This window comes from Scomber scombrus, chromosome 18, assembly GCF_963691925.1.
Source record: "Scomber scombrus chromosome 18, fScoSco1.1, whole genome shotgun sequence".
Classification (NCBI taxonomy): domain Eukaryota; kingdom Metazoa; phylum Chordata; class Actinopteri; order Scombriformes; family Scombridae; genus Scomber; species Scomber scombrus.
The window spans coordinates 6,889,206-6,900,855 of NC_084987.1; the positions used below are offsets into that span (position 1 = coordinate 6,889,206).

At 40.7% G+C, this 11,650-nt stretch overlaps 2 protein-coding genes across 2 annotated transcripts; both read right to left on the reverse strand.

Annotated features, from left to right (window-relative positions):
- Positions 1 to 23: 23 nt before the first annotated feature.
- On the reverse strand, positions 24 to 3,795 carry tmub2 (transmembrane and ubiquitin-like domain containing 2). The gene is made up of 3 exons (XM_062438771.1): positions 3,722 to 3,795; positions 1,371 to 2,026; positions 24 to 1,278 (listed from the first exon to the last, which is right to left on the reverse strand). The coding sequence occupies exons 2-3, from the start codon at positions 2,009 to 2,011 to the stop codon at positions 885 to 887; spliced, it is 1,035 nt and encodes a 344-aa protein (XP_062294755.1). The 5' UTR covers positions 2,012 to 2,026; positions 3,722 to 3,795; the 3' UTR covers positions 24 to 884.
- A 1,770-nt stretch (positions 3,796 to 5,565) lies between these two features.
- Positions 5,566 to 11,619, reverse strand: asb16 (ankyrin repeat and SOCS box containing 16). The gene is made up of 7 exons (XM_062439270.1): positions 11,522 to 11,619; positions 8,182 to 8,523; positions 7,831 to 8,098; positions 7,121 to 7,529; positions 6,898 to 6,981; positions 6,129 to 6,239; positions 5,566 to 6,018 (listed from the first exon to the last, which is right to left on the reverse strand). The coding sequence occupies exons 2-7, from the start codon at positions 8,516 to 8,518 to the stop codon at positions 5,833 to 5,835; spliced, it is 1,395 nt and encodes a 464-aa protein (XP_062295254.1). The 5' UTR covers positions 8,519 to 8,523; positions 11,522 to 11,619; the 3' UTR covers positions 5,566 to 5,832.
- Positions 11,620 to 11,650: the final 31 nt, after the last annotated feature.

The window sequence follows — 11,650 nt, forward strand, 5'->3', positions numbered from 1 at the left end:
ATGTAGAGAGAGAGAGATTTTGGTTTTAAATGCTTTAATTTGAGACATCACTGAAGCCAGAGCAGTCCAGCATAATCAGGAGGGTCCGACCGTTCCCTCCAAATCTTTAAGTGCCAGATGCAGGTTCATCTGATTCATTCTATCATTTTATTTACAGAAAATACACAATATATTTACAATATATTTTCAAAAAAAAGTGTCTATTTTTTTAATGTCTAGTGATTATTTAAATTAGCCTATTTCTACATAGCAATATTTCTGGACCAACAAAAATATTGAACGTTTTTTCGGCTTTGCACTGAGGGCAGCTGTACAGTTTGTATCTTGCTTACAGACAGCTTGTTTCATTCAATGAACGCAAAATAAAGAATTCAACTGGCGCACACAGCACAAGAGTGAGTGGTTCCAAAAGGTTTTAGATTCTTTTATCTATTTGTTAATTTTTTCTTCTTTTTTTTTTTTAAACACAGAAACAGTGGCCTTAATAAAATAAAAATTAAAAAAACAGGAAAACATCTGAATCCCCAGCAACAATAAAAGAGCTAACGATAGAAAGCCAGAGGGTTGCTCACATGGTGTAAACCACTAAGTCGTGTTTGAAGAGAAGCTAAATTATGATTCAGTTTAGGTGGGACTCAGATTTTTGTTGACCCCACACATAACTGTACAATCACTCATCTGTTTTTTGTTGTTGTTTTTTTTTTAAACATGCCCAAACAGGCTCAACTAACCTCCTACACACCCTGCAGGAATCCAATCATCTGCGGCATCTGCAACGAGGCCGCTTTTGATTAGTCCGTCTCTCCAGACGCCACCCACTACTATAGTTATTTTTATTTTTCACCTCACAACATTCAGCTGTAAGCTTCTCTGCATTTTTTTTTTCAGCGGCTGTGCATCCCGAATATCAGAAAGCTGAAGAACACAGTGACTCCCACGAGGGAGATGGTCGCAGGGGCGGTGAAGAACTGCCTGTAGTTGATGCGAAAATACCAAACCACAGCCAGTATCACCACAAATACGGGCACCACCAGGCTGCTGGTGCTAATGGCCACACCTGCAGCCCTGAATCCTCCGGAGACGCCAGACCCGGCTGCTGCTCCTGGCCCAGACTGAGCCCCTTCCTCTGGGGCGGCCTCGTGCAGGGCCTGGGAGATGTGGCAGTGAATCACGCTGTTGTGTGTGATGTTTAGGGATAAGAGAGTTCTCTTCGGATCCTGCAGCAACTGGCCTTGATAGATGAGTTTTATTTGATGCTCCCGGCCTGAGAAGTATTTACTGGAGAAGAAAAGACACAAGAAAGAAAATTAGTTAAATTAAAGATTAAAGTTCAATGTCTAAAATTCAACATTTGAGGTTGTTTTACTGACCTCTTCAGTACTGCCACAGTATCCTGCGGCTTCACAACAGCTAGCTCCTCTGTGTCATTTAAAAACTTAAGTCGAACGGACATGGAAGTGGTCATACTGGTGTTGATGGTGGTGGTGCTTGAGATGCTGCTGGACAACACTGGGATATGCTTTATAACCTTTTTATCTTCCACCTCCAGCTCCTCGTCGTCATCCTCCTCCTCCTCCTCCTCCTCCTCATCAACCTCGTCATCCTCCTCATCAGAAGTGTGTAGTCTTCCAGCTTGTGGTTGTTTGCTCCGTATGTCCAGCAGCAGATCTGTCCGAACCCCCTCAGCTCCCTCCCCTGTCCCCTCACTTTCCCCTCTCTCAGTCCCGGGCTCGCCGTCGTCCGGCTTGTTCTCCTGCGAAGGCGGAGGAGTCTGTTGTTCAGGCGTATCGGTGCTGGAAGAACCTCCGCTGTAGCTGTCATGGTCCCCGAGTCTGATGAGAGAGGCGTGAGCGCCCACGGTGAGGATGGTGCCCAGTATGTGGTCTCCCCGATCTGCCACATGGGTCGAGAGCCAAGCTAAGGCGAGGGCCAGGACCAAGAGCAACACGCCACCCGCCGCCATTACCTCCTCCTCCATCCCGTCCAACATGGTCAGTGCACACACTGCCATCTCTGTCCTCCAAACCTGCAGAGGAGGAATGAGACACACCAAAAAAAGATGAAATTCAAAGTCTAGACAAAGCAAAACATTTCAGCAATATTAAACGCAATGTTTAAGACCTTCAAAGCCTAATATGATTAAAGAAGCACATTTGAATCTCTAGCTTTGCACAAAATCACCACAAACCTGCATTTGTTAAATAACAAATGATAATATCTACTTATCAACTGATACATGATCATTTCAACTTCTCCAACATCACTTCTTTCAATTTTATCTTCTATATCTGGTTCACTTTACACTCACAACATGGTAGGCTTTTGGGATATAACACTGCACAGTGTGACAAACCGTAAATGTATTAACCTTCAGATTTTGTGGTGTCTGCCCCTTTATTACCTCTAGTTGCATTAGGCCATTATGAACAATATGGTAATAAGTGAGCAGGACTACTTTATGACGACATAGGACTTTTTGCATTAGTGAGACAATTAGCTAGACAGATAGCTGGAATATCCGAAAGCATGCATTCACTTCTGGTTATTTTATTCAAAAACCCAGAAAGCAGCTCAAAGAGCTTTACAAGACAAATAAATGACATACAGCATAAAACAATGTTTAAAAAAAGAACATAAAAGAAAGAGGAACAAAATAAAAACAATAATGTAACATAAGATGCAATATAAGAGTAAAATAACAACAGTACAAAGTAATAGTAGCTAAAAAAAAGTAGAATAAAAACTACATAAAATCAAGTAAAATACAACTATTAAAAGAAGTGCAGTAGTAATTGATAGAAGAGCAGATTTAAAAAAGGTTTAATCTATTATGAAAGCCATTGTACATTAATTTTCTGTAGATCAACTAATTAATTAAATACCAAACAATGCAATATATATATATTACACTGTTTAATTGCATTTACCATAAGAGATAACTGTGTCCACATTGTCCCCACCCTTTCCCTTCGACTTTATGATGACAGTAGCAAAAAATAAAAGAGGATGTTAACTTTTTGAGTTCTTGTTTTCTATTAGTTTCGAGATGCAATGCAGTGTCACTAAACTAACTAAAGCAGCAAACCAAAGAAATAAACTCTGAACTTACAGCAAGTGAAATCCCCCTGAACAAATCAGGACAAGGCTGCTTTGCATAACACTTTACATCACCCTTTGCTTTCTTCACTGTTACTTGATTTGTTATGTAAGAATCAAACTATAAAGCAGTGTTGTCGAGTTAAATGTGTAGCTATGGTTACGTCTACCTATGTAGATGCTTTAAATATTAAAAGATGATGTTTTAGTGAGGAAAGATCATTATTTTAGGATGAAAGTTGCAGCAGCAGCAGGGGCTGGTCAACAGCTGTTTGTTGTAGCAGTGAAGCTATGCTCAAGCTATTGATTATTTTCTCATCATATTCATCTTTAACACTCGACATTTAATCATTTGCACCAACGTGACACTCGTTATACAAGCTACCATGATGCACTGCTTTACTTGTTACAGAGTTAATGCAGAGTTAGCGAGCTCAGTTAGCTTTGCGAGCTAGCCTGCCGTGCTAGCTACAGAAGAAAAAAAAAACGACCTTCGGGTGTTTACGAGTCTCACTGCTCGGTTGTTTTTGTCTGTGTGTGTTTGATAAATTAATACGAGGGTAGCTTGAGCTGTCTGTTAAAGGTGGGGTCGTCTGTGTATGATGGACATTAGTTTTAGTCTTACCTGCCAGCTGTAAAAAAAATCAGAGCATGTTTTGAACGCGAGCCTCGATGCTAAGTTAGCGGCTGCTCCTTGAACGCCACATTACCGTAATAAACACAGAGGAGGCGAGACGGCGTGACGTCACCGCCTGGCTGTTAGTGTGTGTGTGTGGGGGGGGGGGGGGGGGGGGGGGGGGGGGGGTTGTTTTGGAAATGGGTCACGCCTGTTGATCCTCCAGTCCTCATCATCATTACACCATAACTACTGTAATAATAGAGTAGTAATTAGGCTATATACTATATGTGTGTGCTTTATTTGTGTGTGTGTGCGTGCGTGCGTGCGTGCATGTGTGTGTGTGTGTGTGTGCATTTACTAGCAGCAGTGTTGAGAGTAGTATTCAGTTCCTTTACTGAAGTTAAAGTACCAATAATGTTGAAAAGTACTCCATTACAAGTAGAAGTCCTGCGTGAAAAATCCTACTTGTTCGATGTAGTTAAAGTATTACAGTAAAAGTACATAAGTATGATCTTGATGTAGTTAAAGTATTATAGTAAAAGCACACACATATTATGAGCTTATGTAGTTAAAGCATTGCAGTAAAAGTACATAAGTATGAGCTTCATTTAGTTAAGGTATTACAGTAAAGGTACACAAGTATTATGAGCTTGGTGTAGTTAAAGTATTACAGTAAAAGTAGTGGTTTGGACCTTCTGAAAGAAAAGAGTACAGCCTCCTATTTATTTACAAAGCCCTTACTGTAAAGCTTCCTTAGTATCTCATGTCATTTTAACCATATATCAATTTCACACTGTACTTGGTCCCAATGCTATTTGGTCCTCAAAAATCATTATGTTGGTACTGAGATTGGGAAATTGGCTTCATGGCTGACTGGCCTTTAATACTGTGCTCCACACAAGTGGAACAATCTCAGAAGCATGTACAATTAGACCAACTAATCCCTTTTTAAGCAAGTAAAAATGAATTTGTATTGCACATTTAAAACACCCACATTTAACCAAAGTGCTGAACAGACTTAAAATACCAAAATAAATAAATACAAGTTAAATAACACATAGGAATAAAAGAAAACAATAAATGTCATAATAATAGAAGGATTGGGTCTTGGTGGGTCTTCAGCAGTGAGTTAAACGTTTCTGAGCAGTTCGGATATGAATAGATAAGCTGCTCCAGAGATTTGGGGCATATTTGGCAAAAGCTTGGCCGCCTCAATTTTTGTGCCTGAGTCTCCAAACATCAAATAGCATCTGGTTGGTTGACCTCAGTGCTCTAACTGGAGTATGATGATGCAGCAGCTTTGCCAGATAATGTGGCGCCAGCCCGTTTAAAACCTTAAAAGCTGGCAATAAATTCTTAATATCAATCCTGTAATTGACAGGAAGCCAGTGGGGAGAGAGTTCAGTACTAGTGTTATATGATCACACTTTCTTTTACCATTTAGAAGATGAGCTGTTGCATTTTGTTCTAACTGCAGGTATAAAAGAGACATCAATCAATTTAAATCTCTCTTCATACAGAGCCGTGTGAAAGCATTTGTTTTTGAATTGATGTCCTTATGTTGATTTCTTTGGCCTGTTTGTTTGTTGCATAATCTGTTACTGTAATTTATGTGCACTTGCATTGCTTTTATGTGTACTTCTACTATTTCTATTGTTCTTATATATGATTTATTGTTACTGCATACTGTAACTTTTGTTTGCTTTTGTATTTACTGTAATCAGGCCTTTCTGAGAACTTGATCTCAGTGGTCTTCCTTCTTTATATAAAGGGTTATATATTGTGCAACTTTTAATCATATGAAAAGTGAAAAATTCAAAAGCATGTCAGATGTAAGATATGGTATTTAATTAGCTTTCAAACAGTTATTCAAACAGATCCCATTTTTAGTTTCATATGTTTGTGCAGACACTTCATTGCTGATATTAACAATAGCATTAACATCATTAATAATGCAGCAGGAGGTAATGTTGTTTTTATTTGTATTTTCTTCTATTAAATCCAGAAACTCCTGATTCATTTCATTTAAACATTGTCCAAACAACAGTGTTTCTTTAAAAGTGTACATCTTTAAAAGGCACCATCCTGTTGTTGATGTACATAATATAAAAATCAATTCACTGGAGCGTCCCATCATTACACAGCAGCAGGTAATCCTTCAAAGACCTGGGAATATCCAGTTTACTGACCGATGAGTAGCACAGGGCTCCCAAGTGCTGCCGTAGAGCACAGCGACAGAGATGCTGCAGAGAGCGAGGCTGACCGCTCTGCTGACGCACCAGGTCAAAGAAAAATGGATGATCCTGAGGAAGGAGGGAAGGAAAAGAAAAAACACACAAACACTATGAGCATGAGACAGAACAGTGAACATGACAAGATGGGAAGACATTTTGTGACAGTGCGGAGAGCTCGCCTCGTATATCTCGTTAGGCAGAGAGTCCATCCATTCACAGTGAGGGACAGATGTGTACGAGTTCAGCATCACCTCCAAAGTGGAAGGGGAGAGGACACACTGCTTCAGCATCTTTAGAGAGGAAAGAAATATGAAAATGTCCAATTCATACCATCTAATTTTCTTAACAAAGGTGACTGAGGACAGATATATAAAGAGGATTAAAGATAAAAAGAAAAGAGTCTGTATTATCTAAACAACATATTCATATTTGTGTGTGTATTGTTAGACTGTTTACTTGACATTTCCTTAAACAGCTGTCTCCCAGCTATTGTATAACCTTTGACTATTTACCATGTTTATTGACTTGATATTTTGTGGAATATCAGACTATTTACTTTATATTTCTCTAACCAATTGGCTATATTAATAGATGCTCTGAGACATTAAACTTTCTTTTTCTTAAAGGTTATGAAGGTGGTTTGTGTTTGAATATGAAACTCGGACTGGTTATGAACTGATCTGCCTCTTTGAACTTATCTTGTTGCCTATTCCACAGATTTTAGCATATTGTTTATTTCATATTTTAATGCTTTTCATCAGTTATTGATTTGGTTATTGATTGGTTAGTGCAGCCTGGTTTAAAGATTTGATTGTTTCATGTTGTGAATTTGATGCCGGACAGAGGTCCATAACCAAAATGTTGCATTTCTAATAAACTCAGTAGATAATTTCAGCTGTTTCTTTATCTGTACCACCACAGACTCTCAGTGTAGTTATTTTATCTAACCTTTGGTAAAACAGGCTTGGCTCCGTGGTTCAGGAGGGATCGTGCTATTGCTTCAGGTTGCTGGTCCGGGTAATCTTCAACCACCTTAAAGCAGAGCAGTGTTAAGTGTTTATTTCAATGCCTTAGCTGTAACTTTATCTCTGCTGGATCAATGACTTTAAAACATTGAACTTCACTTTTTTTTTGCTGGTTTGATATCCACCTATCCCTTATTATCTGCTACCTGCAACAGACAGTCCATTGGTGTGTATCCTGCACAGTTTGCAACGTCCGCCTTGGCTCCATACTGCAAGAGGACATCTACAATCCTGTGGCTGCAGTTTGAGCAGGCGTTGTGCAGCGGGGTGTGCTGCTTCCTGCCTGCAGTTCGGGGGTTGGCTCCTGCATCCAGTAACTTCTGAATCACACGGAGATAGCGGCCGGCCTCAGATGGCCTCTCTGCCCCGGAGCACGCAGCGTTCAGAGGGGTCTCTCCCTCTCGGTTTGTGGCTAAAACATCTGCTCCGTGAGAGAGGAAGAGCTCCACGTGCTCCTCCAGACCTCGCCGAGAGGCCACGTGCAGTGGTGTGAGCCTTGACTCATTGGTCCTCACATTGACCTCTGCACCACCTTCTAAAAGCATCTCAGCACACCTGGAAGAAAATTCACATATTTTGATTATACCATGCACCAACATCAGCTATCTGCACTCCAAAAACATCGAATTTATACTGAGTCAGGATACATAACTGAATGTTCTTACACTTTAGGCAGAGCATTTGTATCGTTTTAAGTTTTAATTAAATACCATTTTTATTACTACAGTAAAGGAGATTACTTACTACAAGAAGATTAGGCTGAAACAAAATTTCAGTTACCCCTACGGTGAAATTGGGCGTAATAGAGAACAGAATACTGACATTAATGTAGTAAAATGGCTCCTTCACCACTCACTGGAATGACAGAGCAGAGGTGCAGAGGTGAAGAGGAGCGCTGCCTTCTGCGGCCAACACGTCAGGATCTGCTCCATGAGAGAGCAGCAGCTGGACGCAGACAGGATGACCACCTATACAGGCATCATGCAAGGCGGTGCTGCCTCCAGGGTCGTCGTTCACCTCGGCCTCACGGAAAAGCAGCTCCTCCACACATCCTGAGTGTCCTCTGCTAGCAGCCAGACGTAAGGCTGAAGTCTGTTTCACCTTGGAGCTCAGTGTCCACATGCCTGACAGAAGAACAAAAAGGTTGTCGGGGCAAAAGCATTGATATACCACTCATACTCGTGCTCAACTCAACAAACACCCATACCCATCTCTGGAGCCCACACCATCTCCTCATGCACCGTCTCCATCAGGGCGTTGACCATCCCGGGGTCCTTCAGTATCGCATACACTCCTTTCATGTCCCCACACATGAACGTGTTGTGGACGGCCACGTCTCTGCACCGGATCTGAGGTGGGGGGGCCCTAACCACCTGGAGTCGCTGCTGCCTGGGTGGAGGCCTGGGGGCCCTGGGTACGGGAGGCCTACTCATGGATCTCCTATGGGCCAATGACCGCCTTGCATCCTCCCAATCCTGGAAGTCCTGCTCCAGTCTCAGTGAGCGCAGTGAGGTAGAAGAGAACGGAAATGTTTCCTTTGACATGGCACCTTAAAGTGAGCCAAGAAGAAAGTAAACCTTTAGCAAGTTGTACAAAGACGACAAAAGTATATGTGTAGATAGAGAAGTACATTTTATGGTATTTTTTACTTTTCCCTTTGTAGCTCAAAAGTCCAGACATAAACAAACATAAAGCAGCAGGGTCTTTGCTCTGAAGAAATGGGAAGTACTGTTTAGAGAAATGTCAATCAATCAATCAATCAATCTTTATTTGTATAGCGCCAAATCACAACAAAGTTATCTCAAGGCACTTTACACATAGAGCAGGTTCTAAACCGTACTCTTCAAGTTTTAATTTATAAAGAGACCCAACATTCCCACATGAGCAAGCATTTAGCGACAATGGCAAGAAAAAACTCCCTTTTAACAGGAAGAAACCTCAGGCAGAACCAGGCTCAAAGTGGGCGGCCATCTGCCTCGACCGGTTGGGGTAGAGGGGAGAGAGAGGAAGAATAGGAGAGAGAGAGAGAGAGTAGCACATTGAAAATAAACATTGAGGCTAGAAGGTCCGGGACTGGAATCTGTCATCCGGACGTCTACAGGCCCAGATTGCCTGTGAGATGAGAAAGCACAGACAACTCCGGGGAAGAAGTGTAGGTTACTGAATGCATTAATAGTACATGAATGTTATTGGATATAGATGGATGGATAGAGAGAGAGAGAGAGGAGGAGAGAGGAGCTCAGTGCATCATGGGGGTAGGAGTCCCCCGGCAGTCTAAGCCTATAGCAGCATAAACTAGGAGCTTGCTAACTATAAGCTCTATCAAAAAGGAAAGTTTTAAGCCTACTCTTAAAAGTAGAGAGGGTGTCTGCCCTCCGGACCGAATCTGGGAGATGGTTCCACAGGAGAGGAGCCTGATAACTGAAGGCTCTGCCTCCCATTCTACTTTTAGAGATACTAGGTACCACAAGTAGGCCTGCGTTCTGGGAGCGCAGTGTTCTAGTAGGTACATAAGGTACTATGAGCTCTTTAAGGTATGATGGAGCCTGACCAGTAAGAGCTTTAAAAGTGAGGAGAAGGATTTTAAATTCTATTCTTGATTTTATGGGAAGCCAATGCAGTGAAGCTAAAATAGGAGTAATGTGATCTCTCTTTCTAGTTTTTGTCAGAACGCGTGCAGCTGCATTCTGGACCAGTTGGAGAGTCTTTAGAGACTTGTTAGGGCAGCCTGATAATAATGAATTACAATAATCCAGCCTAGAAGTAACAAATGCATGGATTAGTTTTTCAGCATCATTTTGAGACAGAATATGTCTGATTTTTGAAATGTTACGCAGATGAAAATAGGCAGACCTTGAAATTTGTTTTATGTGGGAATTAAAGGACAGATCCTGGTCAAATATAACTCCTAGGTTCCTTACAGTAGTACTGGAGGCCAAAGTAATGCCATCCAGAGTAGTTATATCATTGGATAATGTGTTTCTAAGGTGTTTAGGGCCAAGCACAATAACTTCAGTTTTTTCTGAGTTTAACAGCAGGAAGTTACAGGTCATCCAGGCCTTTATGTCCTTGATGCATGTTTGTAGTTTAGTTAACTGGTTGATTTCATTAGGCTTTATTGATAGATATAATTGAGTATCATCTGCATAACAATGAAAATTTATTGAGTGTTTCCGAATAATATTTCCTAAAGGAAGCATATATAAGGAGAATAGTATTGGTCCAAGCACTGAACCCTGAGGAACACCGTGTTTTACTTTTGTTTGCATGGAGGATTTATCATTGACATTTACAAACTGAAATCTATCTGACAGATAGGATTTAAACCAATTTAATGCTGTTCCTTTAATACCAATTAAATGTTCAAGTCTCTTTAACAGGATTTGATGATCAATAGTATCGAAGGCAGCACTAAGATCTAACAGGACGAGGACAGAGAGAAGTCCATTGTCTGATAAAGTTAGGAGGTCATTTGTAACTTTTACCAGTGCAGTTTCTGTACTATGATGAGCTCTGAATCCAGACTGAAAATCCTCAAATAAGCTGTTATTATTTAGAAAGTTACACAGCTGATTAGCAACTGCTTTCTCGAGGATCTTAGAGAGAAAGGGGAGGTTCGATATGGGCCTATAGTTAGCTAAAACCTCTGAATCAAGAGTAGGCTTCTTAAGAAGTGGTTTAATGACAGCTACTTTAAAAGACTGTGGTACATATCCTGTCACTAAAGACAGATTGATCATATTTAATAAGGAAGTACTAACAGAGGGAAGGACTTCCTTAAGCAGCCTGGTTGGAATCGGGTCTAAAAGACAGGTTGATGGTTTAGAGGAAGTGATCATTGAGGTTAATTCTATAAGGTCGACTGGAGAGAAACAGTCTAAATAAATATCAGGTTTAAAAGCAGTTTCTGAGTTTCCTATGTTAGAGGATGAATCAGTGTTTATTGAGGGCAAGAGGTGATTAATTGTGTCCCTAATAGTTAAGATTTTGTCATTAAAGAAACTCATGAAGTCATCACTACTGAGAGTTAAAGGAATACATGGATCAGTAGTGTTATGACTCTTTGTCAGTTTAGCCAAAGTACTGAAAAGAAACCTTGGACTATTTTTATTTTCCTCTATTAGTGATGAGTAGTAGGCAGCTCTGGTGTTACGGAGGGCCTTCTTATATGTTTTAAGACTGTCTTGCCAGGTTAGGTGAGATTCTTCTGATTTGGTGGAGCGCCATATTCTTTCTAGTTTTCGTAAAATTTGTTTTAATTGTCGAGTTTGGGAATTATACCAAGGAGCTGTTTTCCGTTGTTTAATTATCTTCTTTTTTAAAGGAGCGATGGAGTCCAGAGTTGTTCTCAGTAAGTCTGCAGCGCTATCAACAATACAGTCAATCTGGGGGGGACTGAAATCAGAATAAGTCATCTCTGTTGTATTGATACATGGCATTGAGCTCAACATTGATGGAATTTTTTCTTTAAATTTAGTGACAGCACCATCAGACAGAGCATACTGCATAGAGCAAAGAGCAAATGTCTTTCTGTAGTGTTCACTCACCCTTCACTGATTGCAGTGCGTCACAGGGGTCCAAGTAGAGGTCAAGAGAAAAAAACCATAACCAAAATCAGTCCTGTTTCTCTTTGATGTAAAATCTGACAAGCAGACCTCAAAATCAATGCCCTCTCT

Excerpts from the sequence above, each read along its gene's own strand:
- asb16 (XM_062439270.1), bottom strand. The coding sequence starts at position 8,518 with ATGTCAAAGGAAACATTTCCGTTCTCTTCTACCTCACTGCGCTCACTG. Across the intron at positions 6,240-6,897 it reads CCAAGCCTGTTTTACCAAAG|ATGCTGAAGCAGTGTGTCCT; the intron begins GTTAGATAAAAT and ends TCCTCTCTAAAG. Across the intron at positions 6,019-6,128 it reads TGCCTAACGAGATATACGAG|GATCATCCATTTTTCTTTGA; the intron begins GCGAGCTCTCCG and ends CTCCTTCCTCAG.
- tmub2 (XM_062438771.1), bottom strand. The coding sequence starts at position 2,011 with ATGGCAGTGTGTGCACTGACCATGTTGGACGGGATGGAGGAGGAGGTA. Across the intron at positions 1,279-1,370 it reads ACTGTGGCAGTACTGAAGAG|TAAATACTTCTCAGGCCGGG; the intron begins GTCAGTAAAACA and ends TTTCTTCTCCAG.